This window comes from Carcharodon carcharias, chromosome 4 (genome assembly GCF_017639515.1).
Source record: "Carcharodon carcharias isolate sCarCar2 chromosome 4, sCarCar2.pri, whole genome shotgun sequence".
In the NCBI taxonomy this organism is placed as follows: Eukaryota; Metazoa; Chordata; class Chondrichthyes; order Lamniformes; family Lamnidae; genus Carcharodon; species Carcharodon carcharias.
Window position 1 is genome coordinate 200,746,438 of NC_054470.1, and position 23,327 is coordinate 200,769,764.

Genomic DNA, 23,327 nt, shown 5'->3' on the forward strand with positions numbered 1-23,327 from the left:
GAAGTTTTAAAAAAAATTATGGACATGTCCCAACTCATGTGACAGTGTCACATGAAGGGACGTGTCAGGGAATTTTTTTTTTTCTATTTTTAATATTTTTGATAGTAGAGGCAATCTCCCTGAGGCAGCACTTAGTCTCAGGGAGATGAGTGCACTCTTTCATGCGCATGCACGAAAGAGAGCACTCTCAGGTTTAGGGACATCCCCCCCGCCCACACAGGGAGCACATAGCACTTCCGGACGAACGTCATGTTAAGGCCCGCCCATGTAAAATGGTGCTGCCTATCGGAGGCGTGCCTGTGCATGCCCGCACTTCAGCTTCGCCCCCGACAGGGGGAACATCCTGCCTTCTGTTTCCTGTCTGTTAACCAATTCTCAAGCCATGCCAATATATTACCCCCGATCCCAGGTGCTTTAATTTTGCACATTAACCTCTTAGGTGGGACTTTATCAAAAGCTTTCTGAAAATAAGATAACAGTGTATTCAGATCATAAAAAATAATGTTTTTTTTCATTTTACCTCTGATTCTTTTGTTAATTACATTGAATCTGCTTCCTCTGGTTACTGACCTTTCTGTCACTAGAAAAAGTCTCCTTGTTTACTCTATCAGAACCCATCATGATTTTGATCACCTCTACCTAATCTCTGCTCAACATGTTCTGCTCCAACACAAACAACTGAATTCCTGTATCCTTGCTGCCATTCTAGTAAATCTCTTCTGAAACCTTTCTAACCTCTTGGCATCCTTCCTAAAGTGTGGTGCCAGATCTGGGCACAATATTGTGGTCCTAAACAATGGCTTGCAAATGTTTAGCCGAACTTCCAGGCATTTATGCTCTATGCCTCTGTTTATGAAGCCAAGCATACCACAAGAGGCTTGAGAGAATTCATTCAAAAATCAAAACCAGGACACATTGACAAGCTTCTGTTAATTTTGAGTTTCACATTAAGGGGGTATATACCCCACTCCAGTGTAGTACTAAGCTGTTTCTCCCCAGCCCCCTCATTGAGCATTTTTACCTGGAGCTGTATCACCTGCCATACATCCTCTGCCATCAGAGAGCTCATGGTTGCTCAGAGATGCAGTCAATGCCTTATCCGGGAGAATGGCCCAGGCAGATCTTGCAATAGCTCCTGCATCACAGAATCACACAGTGCAGAAGAGACCCTTCAGCCCATCGGGTTTGCACCGACACATGAGAAACATCTGACCTACCTACCTAATCCCATTTACCAGCACTTGGCTCATAGCCTTGAATGTTATGATGTGCCAAGTGCTCATCCAGGTACTTTTTAAAGGATGTGAGGCAACCCACCTCCACCACCCTCCCAGGCAGTGCATTCCAGAGCATCACCACCCTCTGGGTAAAAAAGTTTTTCCTCACATCCCTCCTAAACCTCCTGCCCCTCACCTTGAACTTATGTCCCCTTGTGGCTGACCCTTCAACTAAGGGGAACAGCTGTTCCGTATCCACCCTGTCCATGCCCCTCATAATCTTATACACCTCGATTAGGTCACCCCTCAGTCTTCTCTGCTCCAACGAAAACAACCCAAGTTTATCCAAACTCTCTTCATAACTTAAATGTTTCATTCCAGGCAACAGCCTGGTGAATCTCCTCTACACCCCATCCAGTGCAATAACATCCTTATTATAATGTGGCGGCCAGAACTGCACACAGTACTCCAGCTGTGGCCTCACCAAGGTTCTATACAACTCCAACATGACCCCCCTACTTTTGTAATTTATGCCTCGATTGATAAAGGCATGTGTTCCATATGCCTTTTTCACCAACTCACTAACATGCCCCTCCACCTTTAGAGATCTATGGACACACACGCCAAGGTCCCTTTGTTCCTCAGAACTTCCTAGTGTCATGCCGTTCATTGAATACTTTTGTCAAATTACTCCTTCCTAAGTGTATCACCTCACACTTTTCAGGGTTAAATTCAATCTGCCGCTTATCTGCCCATTTGACCATCCCATCTATATCTTCCAGTAGCCCAAAACATTCAACATCACTGTTAACCACCCGGCCAATCTTTGTGTCATCCGTAAACTTCCTAATCCTACCCCCCACATAGTCATCTATGTCATTTATATAAATGACGAATAACCTAGCACAGATCCCTCTGGTACGTCACTAGACACTGGCTTCCGTCACTAAAGCATCCTTCTGTTATCACCCTCTGTTTTCTACAACTAAGCCAATTTTGAAACCACCTTATCAAATTACCCTATATCCCATGTACTTTCTTTATAAGTCTCCCATGTGGGACCTTATCAAAATCTTTGCTGAAATTCATATAAACTACATCAACTGCTCTTCCCTCATCTGCCCAGCTGATCACCTCCTCAAAAAATTCAATCAAATTTGTTAGGCATGACCTCCCTCTGACAAAGCCATGCTGACAATCCCTGATCAAACCTTGCCTCTCCAAGCGGAGATAGATTCTTTCCTTCAGAATTTTCTGCAGCAGTTTCCCAACCACTGACGTGAGACTCACTGGTCTGTAGTTCCCTGGCTTATCTCTACAACCCTTCTTAAACTTCACATCATTATACTTCACATCCATCTTCACCCAAGAGAATGAAGATGAAGGTATGGAACTTGGGGAGAGAGACTGGAGCGCAAGCCTGGGTGAGGTTGTCTCCCAGGGATCAGCTGTCAATCATCCCAGGTGGACGCCAGCCTTACTGTATCTTCTCAGTTTACATTCCAGTTGCATTAGCATTTTGCTCATTTAACCTTGTTCCCATTGGCATATTTTAAAAGTTGTCCAAAAATGGAAAAGCTAAAAACCGAACAGTTGAACAACTTTGAGGAAATTGTTGGGACACTCGGGTAATTAATGAAAATCTGGGACTGTCCTGGCAAAACAGGTCATCCTGTTTCTAGCGAATGCCCCAACTAGTCTAGAGAATATTAAGGACAGGTCCTACATACCAAGGCAACCAAAGGTAGGAAATGAAAGATGCATCTGCAGCAGGCAGGTTGGTGAGGATGAGGTCAAGTGTGTTTTTCCTTATTGGTTCCCTCACCACCTGCTGCAAACCCACTCTAGCAGCTATGTAATTTAGGACTCGGCCAGCTCGGTCAGTAGCAGTGGTGCCACCGAGCCACTCTTGATGATGGACATCGAAGTCCCCACCCAGAGAACATTCTACGCCCTTGCCACCCTCAGTGCTTCCCCCAAGTGGTGTTCAACATGGAGGAGCATTGATTCATCAGCCCAGAGGGGGTGATACATGGTAATCAGCAGGAGGTTTCCTTGCCCATGTTTGACCTGATGCCATGATGTCATGGGGTCCAGAGTCAATGTTGAGGACTCCCAGGGCAACTCCCTCCCAACTGTATATCACTGTGCCGCCACCTCTGCTAGGTCTGTCCTGCCAGTGGGACAGGACATACCCAGGGATGGTGGAGTTTGGGACATTATTGGTATGATTCCATGAGGATAACCATTTCAGGCTGCTACTTCAGTCTGTGAGACAGCTCTCCCAATTTTGGCTCTAGCCCCCCCAGATGTTAGTAAGGATTGACAGGGCTGTGATTGCCTTTGTCATTTCTGATGCCTGGGTCAATGCCGGATGGTTCATCCGGTTTTATTCCTTTTTTTGTGTCTTTGTAGAAGTTTGATACAACTGAGTGGCTTGCTCGGCTATTTCAGAGTCACCACATTGTTGTGGGTCTGGAGTCACATGTAGGCCAGACCAGGTAAGGATGACAGATTTCCTTCCCTAAAGGACATTAGTGAACCAGATGGGTTTCTACAACAATCGACAATGGATTCATGGTCATCATTGCACACTTAATTCCAGATTTTTATTGAATTCAAATTCCACTATCTGCCATGGCGGGATTCGAACCTGGGTCCCCAGACCATTACCCTGGGTCTCTGGGTTACTAGTCCAGCGACAATACCATGATGCCATTACCTACCCCCCTTCTTAAATATATTCAGTGACCTGGCCTCCACAGCCCTCTGTGGTAGAGAATTCTACAGGTTCACCACCCTCTGAGTGAAGACGTTTCTCCTAATCTCAGTCCTAAATGGCCTACCCCATATCCTGAGGCTGATCCCTTGTTCTAGATGCTCCCAGCCAGAGGAAACATCATCTCTTTATCTAATCTGTCCAGCCCTGTCAGAATTTTATAATGTTTCAATGAGATCCCCTCTCATTCATCTAAACTCCAGCAAATACAGCCCTAGTCAGCCCAATCTCTCCTCATACGACAATCCTGCCATCCCAGGAATCAGTTTGGTGAACCTTCGCTACATTCCCTCTATGGCAAGGAGACTAAAACTGCACACATTACTCCAGGTGTGGCCTCCCCAAGGCCATGTATAGCTGCTAATTAGTTAACCTGCTTAAAACAGGTTTTCAGAAGCTAGATTCAGACAGCCATCTACAGTGCTGCTTTTGTCTGCACTGGAGTGCTGCTTTGGGCTGGATTAGAGGGCTTCATTCAGAGTTTGGTGAGAGATGGAATTCGCTGAAGAGGGAAGGAGGTGTTCCTTTCATTTCCTACCTTTCCTCAGTGAGAAGAGCGGTGGCCTTGGTAAGTAGGACCTGGCAAGTATTTCCTTTGTCCTTAATATTCTCTTGACTAGAGGAAATAAAAGCAAAGGGAGTAATTTAAGAGCAATTCAAGGCAGGGCAGCTTGGCCCAGCACAATGCTCCTCCTGTGGGAAGTCAGGGGGCACTTTCAGTGTCCAGGGCAACCATGTGTGCAGTAAGTGTCTCCAGCTGCAGCTACTTGAAGTCTGTGTTTCGGAGCTGGAGCTGCACCTGGAGCCACTGTGGAGCATCTGCAAGGATGAGATCTTCGTGGATAGCATGTACATTAAGGTTGTCACACCGCAGGTAAAGAGCGCACAGGCAGAAAGGGAATAGGTGACTGCCGGACAGAGTAAAAGCACTAGGCAGGTAGTGCAGGAGTCCCCTAGGTGCATCTCTGACTCCAATAGATTTTTCCGTTTTGGATACTGCTGGGGCAGATAGTTTCTCAGGGGAGTGTAGCAAGAGCCAAGTTCATGGCACCTTGAGTGCTCAGCTGCACGGGGGGGTGGGGTGGGTGCAAAAAGAGTAGGAGAGCAATGTTAATTCTAATGTAGATGTTTGTTTCATGGTTTGTTTATTTTATGGGTTTTTTAAAAGACCATATAACCAATATAGTTGAGAGCAGCTATTTTTTCACTTGGTGACTTTTCATTTTAATTTTTTTAAGCATGTCAAATGTTTTGACTAAATTGTGCTTTCCCACCTCAGTATGATGGAGAAATTCGAGTTCTAGGAACTGTTGAGGTTATCCAGAACTTAACGGCTAGGAAATGGGCCAACCGAGAGCTGCCAGTGAAAGCAGGCGAAGTGTTAGACATTATTCAGCACACCGATGACATAAAACTGCTCTGTCGGAATGAAGATGGAAAATGTAAGTTTTTTTTTCAAATGAACAGTATCTTAAAGCTTTAATGAGAGATTGGTATATATTTTTTATTCCTCAATTTCCTCCTTTATCCCTCTGGACAAAAGTTTGTAGTGGAGTTCCCAGGGGTGTTGGGACCCTTGCTCTTCCTGATATATATTAATGACCTTGACCTTGGTGTATAGGGCACAGTTTTGAAATCTGCAGATGATACAATACTTGAAAATAATGTGAACAATGAGGAGGATATTTTGGAACTTCAAAAGGATATAGACAGGATGGTGGATTCAGGTGGGAAAACAAGTGACAAATGAAATTTAATGCAGAGAAGTGTGAAGTGATTCATTTTGGCAGGGAGAAGGCAAAGAGACAAAATAAAATAAAAGGTACAATTCTAAAGGGGGTGCATGAAGAGAGGGATCTGGGTGTAGATGTGTATAAATCATTGAAGCTGGGAGGACAGGTTCAGAGTGCAGTTAATAAAGCATACAGTATCTTGGGCTTTATTAATAGGGGCATGGAATATAAAAACAATGAAATTATTTTAAATGTGTATAAGACACTGGTTCAGCCTCAACTGGAGTATTGTGTCCAGTTCTAGGCACCACACTTTATGAAGGATATAAAGGCATTAGAGAAGGTACAGAAAAGATTCATGAAAATAGTCCCAGGGATGAGGAACTTCAGTTATGTAAGGATTGAAGAAGTTGGAGCTGTTCTCCTTGGAGAAGAAAAAGTTGAGAGGAGATTTGATAGAGGTATTTGAACTCATGAAGGGTCTGGACAGAGTAGATAGGGAGAAATTGTTCCCATTGATGGAAGGATCGAGAACCAGAGGGCACAGATTTAAGGTAATTGGCAAAAGAAGCAATAGCGACATGAGGAAAAACTTTTTCACACAAATCTGGAATGCACTGCCTGAGACTGTGGTGGAGGCAGGGTCAGTTGAGGCTTTCAAAAATGAATTGGATCATTACCTGAAAAGGAAAAATGTGCAGGGCTTCAGGGAAAAGGCAGGGGTGTGGCACTAGGTGATTGCTCCTTTAGAGGTCCAACAGAGACTTAACAGGCAGCATGGCTTACTTCTGTGCTGTAACCATTCTATGGTTCTACAGGCTGTGATTCATACTAGGATATTGTTTGCTGGGCAACAGTCTTATACCTCAACCAAAGTGCTCATTCTTCATGTGGAAGCCTAGGCATTAAGTGGTGACAAGCAGTTTGACTTTAGGGGGCCTCACCTGACACACGCATACAACAACTTGCACTTATATAGCTCTTTTAACATAGTAAAATGTCACAAAGTGCTTCACAGGAGCGTTATCAAACAAAATTTGAGACTGAACTACTTTAAAAAATGGGGACAGGTGACTCTAATCATAAGTTTTAAGGAACATCTCAAACAATGGAACTGTATGTGTTGAGAGATAAAAGGAGAGTGATCGAAGATGTGATCGAGACTATGAGAGGATTGAAGCCATGTCAGGTGGCAAGGTTGAGGGGTGACTATGAATATGCATTGGAAAGTTTATATTGAAGGACAGCTTTAAGGAATATAGAACTGTGAACTCAGGGGAGAGAAGGGAAGGGGAGAAAGATGAAGAGGATTAAGGAAGGAGTTCTTAAGGAAGGAATAAGGAAGCAGTGGAACTTAGGACTTAAGCAGTAGAAGACCAATGGAAGGGAAAAGGAAACTGGGGATGTGCATGAGATCAGAATTGGAGGAACATAGAGATTGCTGAATGTTGTAGGCTGGAGTTTACAGAGATAGGGAATGAGTGAGTCTGTGGAGGAATGGTAGAAGAGAACAATGGGTAATCCAGAGTGAGAATAATTAACTGGGGGAGATCAGACTTCAATGAGGCAAGAATGGAGCTGGGCCGGATAGACTAGAACCAAATGTTGGTGGAAGAAACTGTAGCTGAACAATAGGTTACCTTCAAAGAAGAAATCGTTCAGGCACAGTCAAGGTATATTCCCTCAAAACGGAAAGGTAGGACAAACAAATCCAGAGCTCCCTGGATGAAAAAGGAGATAGAAATTAAGATAAAAAAGAAAAAAGTGTGCTTATGTCAGGTGTCAGATAGAAAATACAACTGAGAACCAAGCTGAATACAGAAGGTTGAGAGGGGATGTGAAAAAGCATATTAGAGAAGCGAAGAAGGATTATGAGAAAAAAACTGGCAGCCAGTATAAAGGGGAATCCCAAAGTTTTCTATAGGCATATAAATAGTAAAAGGATGGTAGAAGGAGGAGAAGGGCCAATTAAGGAACAAAAAGGGGATTTACACATGAGGTATGGCTGAGGTGTTAAATGAATACTTTGCATCTGTCTTTACCAAGGAGGTAGATGCTACCCAGGCTATGGTGAGAGAAGAGGGAACTCTGTCACTATAGACCTCAAAATTGATAAGGAGGAGGTATTGAATAAACCATCGGTACTTAAAGTTGACAAGGCACTGGGACCAGATAAGATGCATCCAAGGATACTGAAGGAAGTAAGAGTGCAAATTGTAGGGGCACTGGCCGTAATCTTTCAATCTTCCCTAGACTCAGGGGAGGTGCCAGAGGATGGAGAACTGCCAACATAATATACCCTTGTTCACAAAAGGTTGGAATTAATGGGGCACAGAGTACAAGAGCAAGGAGGTTATGCTGAACTTATGTAAGACACTAGTTAGACCTCAGCTGGAGTATTGTGTACAGTTCTGGGTGCCACACTACAGGAAAGATGTGAATGCATTGGAGAGAATGCTGAAGAGGTTTACAGGAATGGTTCCAGGGGTGAGAAACTTCATTTATGAAGATAGTTTGGAGAGATCGGGACTGTCCTCCTTGGAGAGGAGAAGGCTAAAAGGAGATTTGATAGAGGTGTTCAAAATCATGAGGAGGCTGATATAGTAGATAGGGAGAAACTGTTCCTGCTCGTCAAAGGATCAAGAATGAGAGGGCACAGATTTCAATTGATTTTGCAAAAGAAGGAAATGGATTTGAGTAAAAACTTTTTCACACAGCGAGTGGTTCAAATCTGGAATGCACTGTCTGGAAATGTGGTGGAAGCAGGTTCAATCAAGGCATTTAAGAGGGCAGTAGATGATTATTTGAATAGAAACAATGTGCAAGGATACAGGGAAGGGGCAGGAAAATGGCACTAAATTACAATGTTCATTTGGAGAGCCGATGCAGACACGATGGGCCGAATGGCCTCCTTCTGCGTCTTAACAATTGTGTGATTCTGTGAATTTAAAAAAAAAGCACACACCATATATCAGCATGTAGAGATCAAAGATGATCAATTTTAACCCACCCTCCTCCAAGACACAGATGCCAATTTTAGGGTCATGAATACGCCCCAGTGAAATGCAGATAACTGAGTTCACACAGGGTTTGAACATAGGGATTTTCTGATCTGCATCACTCTGTACTACACAGTGTAGTGTATTTACTAACTGAGCTATAGACTATTTGGAGTCATGCACTGATAGGAACTCATTGCTGACATCAGCTGAATGGGTTTCTTTGGGTTTGCAGACCCAAGACAGAAGGCCATAGAGATGGGAAAGATGGACTAGAGGTTCCATATCATTTTTTCGATGGCAGGGAGGAATTTAGCTTGAAAAAAATCATCCTATGCCAATGTCCGTATTTTTTTTAAAAAAGAACAATGGAAATTTAGGCACTGAGAGATACATTGGCAAATGGTCAGAGACTATGAGAGTAGTGAAGCCATGTGAGATGGCAATGTTAAGGGGGTGGCATTGGAAAGTTTATATTGCGGGAGAAGTTTAAGGAGTACAGGAGAACAGTGAACCCAGAGAAGACAGGAGGGAGGGAACTGAGGTGAAGATTAAAATCTCCAAGGTGAACTTTGGAGATGAGGGCCACACAGTCACTGAGGTAGTTTGGGTAGGGCAGATGGCGTAAAGTGTAATCAGTTGAGGATGTTTCAATAAAGAACAAGATTTTACCACCAGTGAGCCAAGCTTCAAAGCTAGAATGTCAATTGTTATTAATTAATATAACCTGCCCTATATGTGCTTGATACTGATATTAATATCCCTCACGTGCAGGGTCATAAAACAAAAAGATTGAAAACAGGATTGAAAATGTACTTTTAACTGTTTCTTTTAACCTTTAAATCTAAGGCCGTTCCCCAGATCCTACTCACCCAATGTAAGTATGACAGGGCAGAACCTCTGCCCACCTTTCGCCCTCTTCATCCCCCAGGCCAGACATTCCTTTCCCCATTCCATGGAGGTGCTGATTTGAATAGTTAGGTGGAATTTTACAAGGGCACATCAGCGATAAACTCCCTGACTTTAGCTGATCTGCTCTAGGGAAGCAGAGTGAAGATCTCTGCAGGGCCTCAAGTAAGTACTCCTCCTAGCTCAATGAGGAAAGTTAAAAAAAAGTTTTTAAAACCTACCTGTTTTGGCCTCCTCTGACCCTGACTTTCTTTTTCCCATTGGATTGCCCTGACTGAAAAGCCACAACCTCTTTCCGGCTCAAGCCAATTAAAGTAGCTGATGAGGTGCCCGTCGTATCAAAGCCCAATCTGCATTTTTAAAGGATATCACTGGTTTCCTGTGGATGTCCCACCTCTTCAGATGTGCAAGTTAAAGTAGATGGGAGCAGGAATTCAAGTCTCTGGTGTTTGTAACTGATCATTCCCCGAGGTGGGGAGGGTTAAAATCAGCCCTGTTTCATCTTTTTGGATACTGATAGATCTTTTAAGTATTTTTGACATTTTCTATTGTGGTGCAATAACAGCATTTATGAATCCTGTTTATCAGACATGATTACTAATTTGATGCCTTTTCTTTTTTAAAAAAACAGATGGATATGTTCAAAAAGCCAACTTAGCATTAGGGTGAGTATATCTTACAATGTACAAATGCCACTACCCCACGAGATTTTTCTGTTTAATTTTTCAAAGAAATGGAAATACTCCTGAAGTGTAGTCACTGTTGTAATGTAGGAAACAAGAAAATCAAATTGCACACAGCAAGATCCCACAAATAGCAATGTGAAAATGACCCAGATAACATATTTATGGTGATGTTGGTTGAGGGAGAATTATTATAATGAAAGTTCATTTCCCACAGCTAAAATAAAACATGACCCTGACAGCTGTTCTAAAGCTCTCAAATATAAGAGCAAAAATAATTGCAACACTTAAGAGAGAATGTACAATGTAGATAAATATTAGTGGAGTTATACTGAATGAGGGCATACATTTAATACAGGAATTGTGGCCTCAATATCCAGTGTTGCAAATTGTCTGCCAATATCCTTGATGTAAATAGTAATGTTGCTAGCTTAACCGACCCAGAGCAAGTCAAGGTTTTTGTTCTGTTATTGGCTGGTAACAATGCCAATGTCTAGTGCTGGCTAATCACCTTGGCATTTGCTGGGTTGAATGTTTTTGTTCTGTAGTCTCCTAATTATATTTCTTAACGTAGCATTTACCTTAGTACCTACCCTACACCTACAGTGTTTGTCAATCTATCATTCTTAGTCTGCCTTCCTGAAATTAAGTCATTGTGTTCCTTTTCTATTTTGTTATATATTGAGTTACAATATGGCCAATGTTAGCTAGCTGCTCTCTGACACTGCTTCCATCATTCCCTGGCTATCACATAATAGTAAGTCAAGTATTGCTGTCCCCTTGTAGTTTATATCATAGAGTAATCCACTTAGTCTATTTATATTGTGATCTGCTCCACTAATCCCTGCCAAAGTGAACCCCCTATTACAATTTTATTAGCTTCCATATGTACTTCCCTGATTTGAGAATGAGGTATCTTCATAAAATAAAAGGATGAAGTTAATGGCCCAGATTTTTGTCCTGACACAGAGCAGATGAAAGCAGAACTGCCCGAAAATCTAAGTCCCGCCCCCGAACAAGGCACTTACCATTTTCACGTGTGGGAATGAGGGCAGGCCACATTTCACACATGCGCGTTTTACAGAGGCAGCTGGCCATTTGAATCATCAGCTGCTTCCACTCTAGTCTGATTTTATAAGCCTAGGAGTGTGGATCCCAAAGTTTGCCAAGTAATCCTAGCAATAGCGGGTCTAAATTTGGCATATTTCTTTGGATAGCCAGGGGCCCTTTTGGAGAGGTAGGGTACCCCTCTGGAATTTGCCTTAAAATTTTATTCACACCCTCAGAAGTGGCATAAATCATATTCCAATTGTCTTTCCTTAACCCAAGGGCATAGGAGGGTGGGGCTCCTGGTCTTCAAGGGCAATTTGCCCCTCCTGACTTTTGCACCGAAGTGCCAGGAAAAACATTGTGCTAGAGAAGAGTGCATAGTGCTTTGTATGAAGGAACATAGAAGATGGACAAGGTATGCTGACACATATAGGCCATAGAAGCCAGTCACTGTGAGTAGCTGAAGGCCAGGGGGAGGGCAGAATATAAGGAGGTAGAGGCTGCTGCCTACGCACCAGGAAGGAGGAGTTGAAGAGGTAGGACAACCGGGTACAACCCTGTGGGGAGGGTGTACAGACCTTGGATATCCTACCTCAATGTGATGGAGAACAGTGTCGAAGGAGACTAAGCTGTGAGGTGGTGATATACATATATCGCATGGTTAAGCTGCAAGTTGAGCCACAATCCATCAACCCCATACCCTGCCAGTGGCTGTGAATGTAACGTCGCTCTCAATTTCTATACCTCAGAGTGTTTCCAGGGATCATCAGGAAACCGGTTTGGTATATCCCAGTCAGGAGCACACAGCTGCATTAGGCTCTAACTAATCCCCTGTTTGTTCGTGTGGGGGTATCACATTATAGATTTGACATTTCGGATGCAGAGAACCACAGCCTATGCCCATCTAGCAGGCTTCCCTCAGGTGGAGGGTGTTATTGATTGCACACATGTTGCCATAAAGGCCCCAAATCAAAATGCGGACACCTTTGTCAACCAGAAGTTCTACCACTCAATCAATGTACAGGCGGTTTGTGACCACCACAAGGTCTTCCTTCAGGTGTGTGCAAGGTCCCTGGCACCTGACACAAATCCTTCATACTAAGGAGTTCCCAATACCCTCAGCTATTTTAGCCACCAATGCAGATTCGTAGTTGGCTTCTAGGAGAAAAGGGGCTACCACTTAAGAACTTGGATAATGACCCCCCCTTTAGGAGCTCACAGACAGAGGCAAAGTAACTACAACAACAGCCACGTTGTCACCAGGAGTACCACCGAGCAGGCAATTGACACTAAAGGTATGCTTCATCCACCTCGATTGCTCAGGTGGAGTTCTGCAATGTGCCCCAGCATCCACAAGGGAGATAATAGACATCAATGAGTTGGACTCAGTCATATTCATATGGCTGAAGCCCTCATCATAATAACCATAGGCCTCATCATATTTCAGATATACACTCACAACCTGGCCCTCTCACATGAACAACAATGATTGTAAATGAAGGGCACATGCTGCCAAATTGTCCATAATTAAACCATGCCCACAATGCTGAGAGTGACACGAGGTCAGACTTCAAACCATGCTGATAGGATTGTATGTAGTAGGGTACATGCAGATAAGGCATCTTGCAAATGAGGAACCCATAACTGTTCAACAACAGCTCTTTGAAAGAACTTGTGCACCATCCATTCTGGCTAATGGTCCAGTTTCTGACATGGGCACCATATGCAGCATTCCTGGCTTCTATATACCTCTGCTTACCACACAAAACTCACCTGGAATGCAAAAGCAGCCAAAGTGGCGGGTACATTAGACAAGCAATATTACCTGCATGATACATGGCCTCTCGAGCTGCGATGTCTACACCCAGGCCAATGCGTAACACTGCAGTGCAGATGAATGCTTTGCACTCATACTTGAGATGCAGCTACTGCCCAACATCTGTTCGTGGAGTTTGATAAATTGAGCCTCCCTTAGAGTCAAGCTTGGATGAACAATGAAAGATACAAGGAGCATATCAGTGCTTGAGCCTTTGAACACTGGAATCTTATGTGATACAGCAGAGAAGCAAGAAGTCCTCCAAAGCTTTACAAATCAGCCAACAACCTTGCTCCTGTCAACAGCATGTTGAGATGGACCGCCACATGCCAGTCTCATTATTACTAGTAAGAACCGCCTTCATAACGTTACCATTTCTTTTGAGCTTTCTGGTGTACAATCACACACCCGAGTCATGTTCAATGTAAGTAAATATATTTAAGAAGTGCTCAAATGTGCTATATACAATGTAAAAAGTACGACCACAGTGAATCCATTAGTGCTCCGGGTGAGACGGCACCATTCACTCATGCAAACTCCTATGAAGTGTCCCCCTGTTGCCTCAGAGGAGGTGGAGGCAGGCTATTCACTTCTCTGTCTAAATGGCAATGAGGAGCGTGGTGGCTGACCTCATCGTCCAGGCACCCGTTGGAGACCTCCTTCAGACTACAGCTTCTGCATCTCTGCCTGGGCAGCCGTGGCCATTGGCACATGTGCAGCAGAGGGTTCTGGTGGAGGGGCTGGGGAGTTGGAAGAAGATGAGGCAACCAACAAGAGGGAAAAACAGACTTGACCTCATCCTCGGCGACCTGCCTGCCACAGATGCATCTGTCCATGATAATATCGGTAGGAGTGACAAACACACAGTCGTTGTGGAGACGAAGTCCCGCATTCACATTGAGGATACCCTCTATTGTGTTGTGTGGCACTACCACCCTGCTAAATGAGATAGATTTCAAACAGATCTAGTAACTCAAGACTGGGCATCCATGAGGCGCTGTGCACCATCAGCAGCAACAGAATTAGAAACTAGGAGCAGGAGGAGGCCATTCAGCCCTGTGATCTTGCTCTGTCATTCAATATGATCATGGCTGATCCTCTGTCTCAACGCCATATTCCTGCTTTCTCTCCATACCCCTTGATGCCCCTAATATCAAAAAATTTATCAATTTCTTTCTTGAATATACAGTGACCCAAACTCCACAGCCTTCTGTGGTAGAAAATTCCACAGGTTGACCACCCTCTGAGTGAAGAAATTTTTCCTCATCTCAGTCCTAAATGGCCTGCCCTGTATCCTGAGACTGTGGCCCCTAGTTCTAGATTCCCCAACCAGGGGAAATATCCACCCTGCATCTAGTCTGTCTATCCCTGTTAGAATTTTATACATTTCAATCAGATCCCCTCTCATTCTTCTAAATTCTCATGAATACAGGCCCAGTCGAACCAATCTCTCATTATACAACAGTTCTGCCATCCCCACTATCAGCCTAGTGAACCTGTGATTGTGCTCAAACACAATCTATAACCTCATGGCCCGGCATATTCCCCACACTACCATTACCATCAAGCCATGGGATCAACCCTGGTTCAATGAAGATTGCAGGAGAGCATGCCAGGAGCAGCACCAGGCATACCTAAAAATGTCTGGTGAAGCTATAACACAGGACTACTTGCGCGCCAAACAGAATAAGCAGCAAGTGATAAATAGAGTAAGCGATCCCACAACCAACACATCAGATCTAAGCTCTGCAGTCCTGCCACACCCAGTCATACAGTCATACAGCATAGAAACAGACCCTTTGGTCTATCATGTCTGTGCCAGCCATCAAGCACCTATTTATTCGAATCCAATTTTCCAGGACTTGGCCCTTGGCTCTATATGCTATGGAGTTTCAATTGCTCATCTAAAGATTTCTTAAATGCTATGAGACTTCCTGTCTCTACCACCCTCTCAGGCAGTGTGTTCCAGATTCCAACCACCTTCTGGGTGAAGAATGTTTTCCTCTAATCCCCTCTAAACCTCCAGCCCCTTACCTTAAATCTAAGCCCCTGGTTATTGACACCCCCGTTATAATTTTGTATACCTCTATCAGGTCCCCCCTCAGGCTTCTCTGCTCAAAGGAAAACTAGCCAATCTAGTCTCTCTTCATAGTTGAAAATGAATGGTGGTGGACAATTAAACAACTCACTGGAAGAGGTGACTCCACAAATATCCCCATCCTCAATGATGGAGGAGCCCAGCACATCAGTGCAAAAGATAAGGCTGAAGCATTTGCTACAATCTTCAGCCAGAAGTGCCAAATGGATGATCCATCTCAGCCTCTTCAGGAGGTCCTCAGCATCACAGATGCCAGTCTTCAGCCAACTTAATTCATTCCACGTGTTATCAAAAAACGGCTGAAGGCACTGGATGCTGCAAAGGCCAAGGGCCCTGACAATATTCCAGCAATAGTATTAAAGACTTGTGCTCCAGAGCTAGCCAAGCAGTTCTAGTACAGCTGCATCTACCTGGCTATGTGGAAAATTGCCCAGGTATGTTCTGTACTAAGAAGCAGGACAAATCGAACCCGGCTAATTACCGCCCCATCAGTCTACTCTCGACTATCACTAAACTAATGGAAGGGGTCATCAACAATGCTATCAAGCGGCACTTGCTTAGCAATAACCTGCTCACTGATGCCCAGTTTGTTCCATCAGGGCCACTCAGCTCCTGACCTCATTACAGTCTTGGTTCAAACATGGACAAAAGAGCTGAACTCCTGAGGCGAGAGTGAGTGCCCTTGACATCAAGGCAGCATTTGACGGAGTGTGATATCAAAGAGCCCTAGCAAAACTGGAGTCACTGGGAATCGGGGGAAAACTCTCCCCAGGTTGGAGTCATACCTAGCACAAAGGAAGATGGTTGTGGTTGCTGGAGGTCATTCATCTCAACTGCAATGATAACATGAATTTATGTTAGCCTGATATATTGTGCGTAAAGGTATATTGCTTTTCACTGCTTCTGTGCATCACAGTGCTCATTCACATATTCTGTGCACGCTTACATGAGCTGTGTACACATACAAGCCTCAGTGCTGAAGCAGAGACATGTGCCATTTCTCCCACCTTAGTTGCAGCATGCAGATATGACCCTTCCCTTGGAGCTCTATGCAGATGAGCTAGGCTACTCACATTGCAGCAGGTCATCGATCCTTTTCCTGCACTGAATCAATGAGCGTTGATGGTCTTCTGCTGCGCACAATGCTGCCGCTATTTGATCCAAGGGCATTATGGCAGCCTGTAGGATAAAGAACTAGTCTCTTCTTTTGGACCTCTTCCACCAAAACATGAAGGTCCTGGTCAGAAAATCATGAAGCAGCTGGACCGATCCATTCCCTTGCGTCTCCTCTGTGTGACATTCTATGAATAAAAATATAAGGCGAAAAGGGTCATGAGCCATTCAGATTACAATGCTCTCATTCACTTTTGTGTGCTTACATGCACTAACCACTTTTACCATATCATCAATGATTACTGGTAAGATGTGGTAGAGAAACTGACTCTGCGCAAATGTTTGATGCCATGTATGTTGTGGCTATGACTCCAAGGTAGCACGGTATGCTCCATGATTCGTGACAGCCCTATTGGTTTCCTTCCTTTTAGTCACATTGTTGTGCCGTGACAATGTGCAGCTTTGAGAGGTCTGGTCAAGAGTCAATAGTGTGAGTGGACCCCTGATAGATGGGTGGCAAGAGTGCAAATGAATGGGATAATGGGCATGGCACTGTTGATCATTCATCCATCCACTGAGTCTTTGCAGCAAACTACATGACTGCAGAATATCTGTACCAGGTAGTGGTGGCAAGACGATGTCATTGCCATGGCTGTGTCTTGAGAATCCACTCCATGCTTTCAATGGTTCAGTAGGGTACATTTTGATTAGGCAGCAACAATAAGATTTCTTCCCTAGGGAAAGCCCATGATGGGACATCCGTTCCAGGGTCAGCTAACAGCTGGACAACATTTATAGCTTGGACACTCACCTGACAAGGCAATGACATCTCCTCCAAGGCACAGGGACTTCACCATTGGTGATCTACCTCTCAAATGGCCTTTCAGAAGGCCCGCTTTTCACCTGCGCCTGATCCGTGTCGGGCCTGCCTCCAGCCACTCACCACTTCTGGGATCGCCTGCCCCAACTTCTATTCTAGCCCGACCCCCAGACCAAAAATCGGGTGTTTGGGCAGACATCTTTAGAAGTTGGTTTCGCTGAGTCAGGAATTCTCCCGTCTTTGTGCATCCAGCACAGGAACAAAAATCTAGGCCAACGTCAGAGTAAAGGAGAGGGACTAGAGATATTAGATAGGATAAAATAGAAAGGAGATGCTAAATATGTTGGCATCACTGAAAGTTAAGAATTTACCCAGTCTATATGGGATACTAGTTGCTGAAGGAAGCTAGGGTAGAGACAGCAGAAGCTCTGACTGTAATCTTTCACTCCTTCTTAGATATGGGACTGGTGCCCTATGACAGGAGGACTGCAAATGTTACACCCTATTCAAAAAGGGAAGCGGGATAAACCTGGCAACTACTGCACAGTCAGTTCACTGTCAGTAGTGGGAAAAATACTAGAGATCCTTGTGAAGGGCAAAATTAATTCTCATTTAAAGAAGCATATGTTAATAAAGAACTGGAATTTGTTAAAGGTATATCGCGTCTGATTAAGCCAACTAAGTTGTTTGAAGTAGCAGGAGGATTGATGAAAATTATGGACTTTCGAAAGATATCTGATGAAGTACCAAATACATTTATTTCAAAAATACAAGTACATGGCATTAAATGGATACTGGTAACTTGGGTACATTATTAATTAAGGAAAAGGAGGCAGAGAGCAGTGGTGAAAAGATGTTATTCTAATTGGTGATAAATATGCTACCTCGACCACCTAAAAGAACAAAGGCCAGCAGACACATGGGAACACCACCTCCAAGTTTGCACACACCACCCTGAGTTAGAACTATATCAGTCTTTCACTGTTGCTATGTCAAAAACTGGGAACTCCCTTCCTAACAGCTCAGGGTTCCCTGGACCACGTGAACTGCAGCTGTTAAAGAAGGCAGCTCACCACTACCTTCTCAAGGGCAATTAGGGATGGACAATAAATGTTGGTCTTGCCAGTGACACTCACATCCCAAGAATGAATTAAAAAAATAGGCTCCCCCCAGGAACCATTGGAATTAGAATCATTGTACCATTAGAGCCATTGGGCTAAATTTTCACAGCCCCGTGGCAGTGGGGTTGGAATGGGAGCCAGAAAAATATTGGATAGCCATGTTGGGATGGCTCCCTGACACATTTCTGCTACTAGGGAAGTTTCCAAGGGCGGCCTGGGAAATGGGTCGGCTACTCACTGAATGGAAGTAGGCAGTCAATTTACATACTTCAAGCCCCAAATGATTTTGTGGCACCACCAGCATTTTGCCAGCGGAGTAACTTCCCATCATATATGGAGACCACTAGCTCCATGGAGGAAACTTCCCTGCTGCAAGCCAGTGGATAACGGAGCTTGAGACTCAATGCCCCAAAAAGGGGATCGATGACAGGAAAGGCCAGCAGGAAAGGCTGTACCCATGGCTCAAACCTTTCCTCCAGGGGGCTTTCCCCATTCTCTGAGGGGCCAACCAGCTTGGTCCATCTGAAAATTTTGTTAAGACCTATTGCCCATTACTGGTTGGCCTGAGATGGTGGTGCTGGGCTTTATTTTTTGAACTCTTGATCTTGGGGTTACAAACCCAGTACCATAACCACTTGGCTATTTAGGCCAAGCCGTTTTACTTTTTGAACCATTGCAGTCCATGTGGTGTTCGTTATAGCTATTTAATTCGATTAAATGGCTTGTTAGTCTGACATACTCGGCTTGTTAGGCCAGGTCAAAGGGAAGTTCAGGGACAAACACTTTGGTGTGAGACAGGAGTCACATATAAGACAGATCAGGTAAGGATGATATGTTTCCTTCCCTGAAGAATATTAATAACCAGTTGGCTTTTAATGACAATCCAATAGTTTTAATTCCTACTTTTAATTATATTTAAATTATTAATAATTGTTCATTCTTAATTTTTAAAACTAATCAAAATCTCAAACTGCCATGTCGGGATTTGATCCCTCATTCTCTGGATTGTTATTCCAGCCTTCTGTACAACTAATACAGTAACATAATCACTACACAACCCGACCGTTATATAGATGAATGGGCTCAATCAGTTCATTCATATACAGCTACCACTTGCAAAACCATTACTTTCATAATTGGCTAGTCAGTCAAACCCACACAGTCATTATTTGAAATAAAAGCTAGCCAGAAATAACCCAGTCACCAGTTAAACAGCTACCTCTACTTAACAGCAAAGTAATCAATAAATCATGCAAATGTATAAAACTGATGGACAGGAAAAACCAGCTGGTCTATTGAGCCTGTCCCACATAGTCATGTTGCAACTTAGCATCATGACCTTCAAAGCTGCCCACCAGCAGCCATATAATCAACTGGGAGAGGCAGATAAAACAACCCTCGGCCAATTCAGGGGAAAAAGAATTCTGCAAAATTACTTTCGGGCCCCCAAAGGTGATCAAAAAAAAAGAGTTCCAAGAGGCCACAGTGACCATAAGACATATCATTCTACAACACACCTAGTTTTGACAGCAAACATCAATCACAGCCAGGAAATCAACCAGATAAAATTATGTACAATATTCATCCACCTCAGGTCAGGCCGAACTCCGGACTCTAATCCAAAGAAAGTATTTGTTCCACTTGGAACGGACTGATTATTTTGCAAATTAATTGTGGGGATGGGATGGCCAAACTATTAGCGTTAGCATCACAGGAAGTTAATTATTTTTCAGAGTTGAGCTGAAAAAAGATGAAGCATATAAAACACTACAGCTGAGTAAAGATGCATCTTCTGTTAGTGTTTTAATAGAAAACATTAAGATTAATTGCTTTTAATTTTTCTTTTTAGAAATGAAGGGGACGGCGAGATCTATGACGATATTGATGCAGGTATGTGAACAATCAAAAGGTTCCCTTTGAAGAGGACCTGAGGATGGGTGACATAGAGTGATTGATCCACTGAGAAAGATGTATTAAGTTCTGAAAGATCTGTGATCTGTCAGCAATCCAGTACAACTTTTGGAGATGTCACACTGGCATGCAAAAGGAGCGGAGTACAAACAACAACTGCAGTCTCCCAAAATTTTGTCCATTCCACTGAGTGAGGCAACAAGGGAAAGCTAGCAGTTCTGCCTCTGGGAGAGGGACAAGAAAAGATCACAATACTTAAAACAGCCCCTGAAGGTCAGCATTAAGAGTAGGCTGCCTGATCTCTTTTGGCTAGAGCTTGACGCAAAGCACAAAGATACCTAAAGGAGAAAATAATAAGACCCAGCAAGGTGTTTATGCTGAAAGATCAAATTAATTCAAACAATTGCTGCAATTAAAATAAGGAACTCCTTAACTCCTTAACTCCTTCAGTATATGCTTCCTCCTACAATCTACTAAGCTCATGGGCAGAATTTTTAGCTCAGCGGGCGGGCATGCGCCTGACCCGACCAAGCATGAAATGACACGGATTGATGTCAGCCTAATTGACGTGGATTGATGTCCAGTGTGCTGACGTTGGCCATTCAGCCCATCGTTGTCTGCACTGGCTCTCCAAATGAGCATTATGACCTAGTGCCATTGCCCTGCCTTTTCCCCAAACTCCTGCACATTGTTTCTATTCAAATAATCATCTAATGCCCTCTTGAATGCCTCAATTGAATCTGCCTCCAACAGACTTCCAGGCAGTGCATTCCAGACCCGAACCACTTGTGTGAAAAAGCTTTTTCTCACATCACGTCACATTTATTTAAGTTCTCTATTCTTTTTTCGTAACTAAAACCTCTCATCCTAGGTACTCTTTCCACTTGATGTATTTTCAGCATTTTGTTTTATTTCAAATTTCTATAATCCTCACATGCCTGTGTTATTTTTGTTATTTAGAATGTATTTACGATAATGACTGACCATAACTCAAACAAATTGGAAAGAGCTGCCAGAATCCAGTTCGCCCACACCTCCTTCCATTTGCGCTGTTTAACAATCCAGAACTTGTACTCTGCAAAGAAAAGAGACCTGCAGATTCTTCAGCTATCAACATCTTGCTTCTCAAAGACTAACTGTAAGCTGATCCCCGTCTCCACAGGGATGATCCATAAAACAAAAGATGACATTAGTTACATTATGCAGCATGATTGATATTTGAGTCGATTTTTTTTAACCATTGTGAATCATGGATTTCCTTCAGGAATAGGAATTATTTATATAAATGTGAGTGTTTGAACTAATCCAATAATGTTGAACATTGAGCAATTTTTATTATGTTGTTTTTCTTCCTGAGAATAATATTTTGTACACTTGATTTGATAGGTTGCATTACTGCTGTTGAACTACTCCTCAATTCCAGTGAATAAAATATATTTTGAGGTAATTGAGTTAAATATCTTCTTGTTTCTTTAATTAATTTGTTCTCCTTTTGTTAATAATCACTTGGTTATGGGCAGATTAACCTGTTTTCTGTGTGATTAAAGAACTACTGTCTACCTTGCAATTCTTTGTAAATATTGCCCGCTACACAGCTGTTAGAGTAATGGTAGCACTGTCACAAACTGTTTTTACAAGTATTTTTAAAGGGAGGTTTTCTTTTATGGTATTTCCCCATTATGTGATGACTCATCTCCCATATGATGTGACCCAGTTCAAGCTCACCCCTGCTGAAGGTTGCTGACTAAAGTAGAATTAGGGTCCAGCTGAAGATTATTCACAGGATGAAAATTTGAAATGATTTGAAACTGACATGAAATGGTGCTGAAAGAACCATTATTAATGGTGAAATGAGTATAAATAATTGAAATAGAAACAGAAAGTGCTGGAAAAACTCAGCAGGTCTAGCAGCATCTGTGAAAAGAGAAACAGAGTTAATGTGTTGAGTCCAGTATGACTCTTCTTCGGAACAGGAATAGTTGACCTTCTTTTCATTAACAGTTAAAGATCTGGTAGGAATGTTAGTATACCAAATTGCAAAACACATGAAGAGGGTATGGGAGGAGGGAGGGGTACTTTTGGATGTAAAATACATATAAGCACTACTCAGTACATGATCAATATCTAAGTACTCAGTTTCCAATGTCTTCCCTGATGAACAACCATATGCCAAACTGTGTTGGAGTTAATGAAAGAATTCACTGATAAGGCCTATTGCTATTGTCACAGCAACAACTTGCACTGATTAATGCAATTAAATGTCCCAGGGTTCTTCACAGAAGTGTTAAAAAATCAAAATTTTGACACCGAAGCATATAAGGAGATATTGGGCAGATCAAAACATTGGTTAAAGAGGTATATTTTAAGGAGCATCTTAAAGGAGGAAAGAGAGAAGGAGAAGTTGAGAAGTTTAGGGAGGGAATTCTAGAGCTTAGGGACCAGGCAATTGAAGATATGGCTGTCATTATTAGAGTGATTAAAATTAGGGGTTGCTTAAGAGGTAAGAATTGGAGCAGCGCAGATATCTCAGAGGGTTGAAGGACAAAGATAGGGAGGGATGAGGCTAAGTAGGGACTTGAAAACAAGGGTGAGAATTTTAAAATCATGGCAATGCTTAACTGGGAGCCAATGTAGGTCAGCCATCAGAGGGCTGATAGGTGAATGGGATCTGGTATAGGTTAGGACAAAGGGAGGAGAGATTTAGATGACCTTAAGTTTATAGAGGGTTGAACATGGGATGATGACCAGTCTGTGCTTGAATAGTAAAGTCTAGAGGTAAGAAAGGCATGGATGAAGGAATGAGCATGAGCTGAGAAAGGGTTGAGTCAGGCAATGTTATGGAAGTTGAAATAGGGGTCTTAGTGATGGCATGAATATGTGTTCGCAAGCTCTTCTCAGGATCAAGTTTGCCACCAAGGTGCGAACAGTCTGGTTCAGCTTCAGACAATTGCCAGGGAGGGGATGGATTTAGTGCTTAGAGAATGGAGTTTGTGGCAGGAACCAAATATTATATTGGGAAGACCGAAGCCATTTAGATGAAGGAAATTTCTGCCCATCTAATACATTAGACAAGCTTTT

General features: G+C 43.2%; 1 protein-coding gene across 4 annotated transcripts in view; it reads left to right on the top strand.

The window, feature by feature from the left end:
- LOC121277472 (FYN-binding protein 1) overlaps window positions 1–21,696 on the top strand; it is a 205,771-nt gene extending 184,075 nt beyond the window's left edge. For all 4 annotated transcript variants that reach the window (XM_041187001.1, XM_041187002.1, XM_041187004.1 and 1 more), the window contains 4 exons: window positions 5,276–5,438; window positions 10,269–10,302; window positions 20,188–20,228; window positions 21,210–21,696. In XM_041187001.1, the coding sequence (XP_041042935.1) occupies window positions 5,276–5,438; window positions 10,269–10,302; window positions 20,188–20,228; window positions 21,210–21,232 (261 nt within the window). In that variant the 3' untranslated portion in view covers window positions 21,233–21,696. The remainder of the gene's footprint in view (window positions 1–5,275; window positions 5,439–10,268; window positions 10,303–20,187; window positions 20,229–21,209) is intronic.
- Window positions 21,697–23,327: the final 1,631 nt, after the last annotated feature.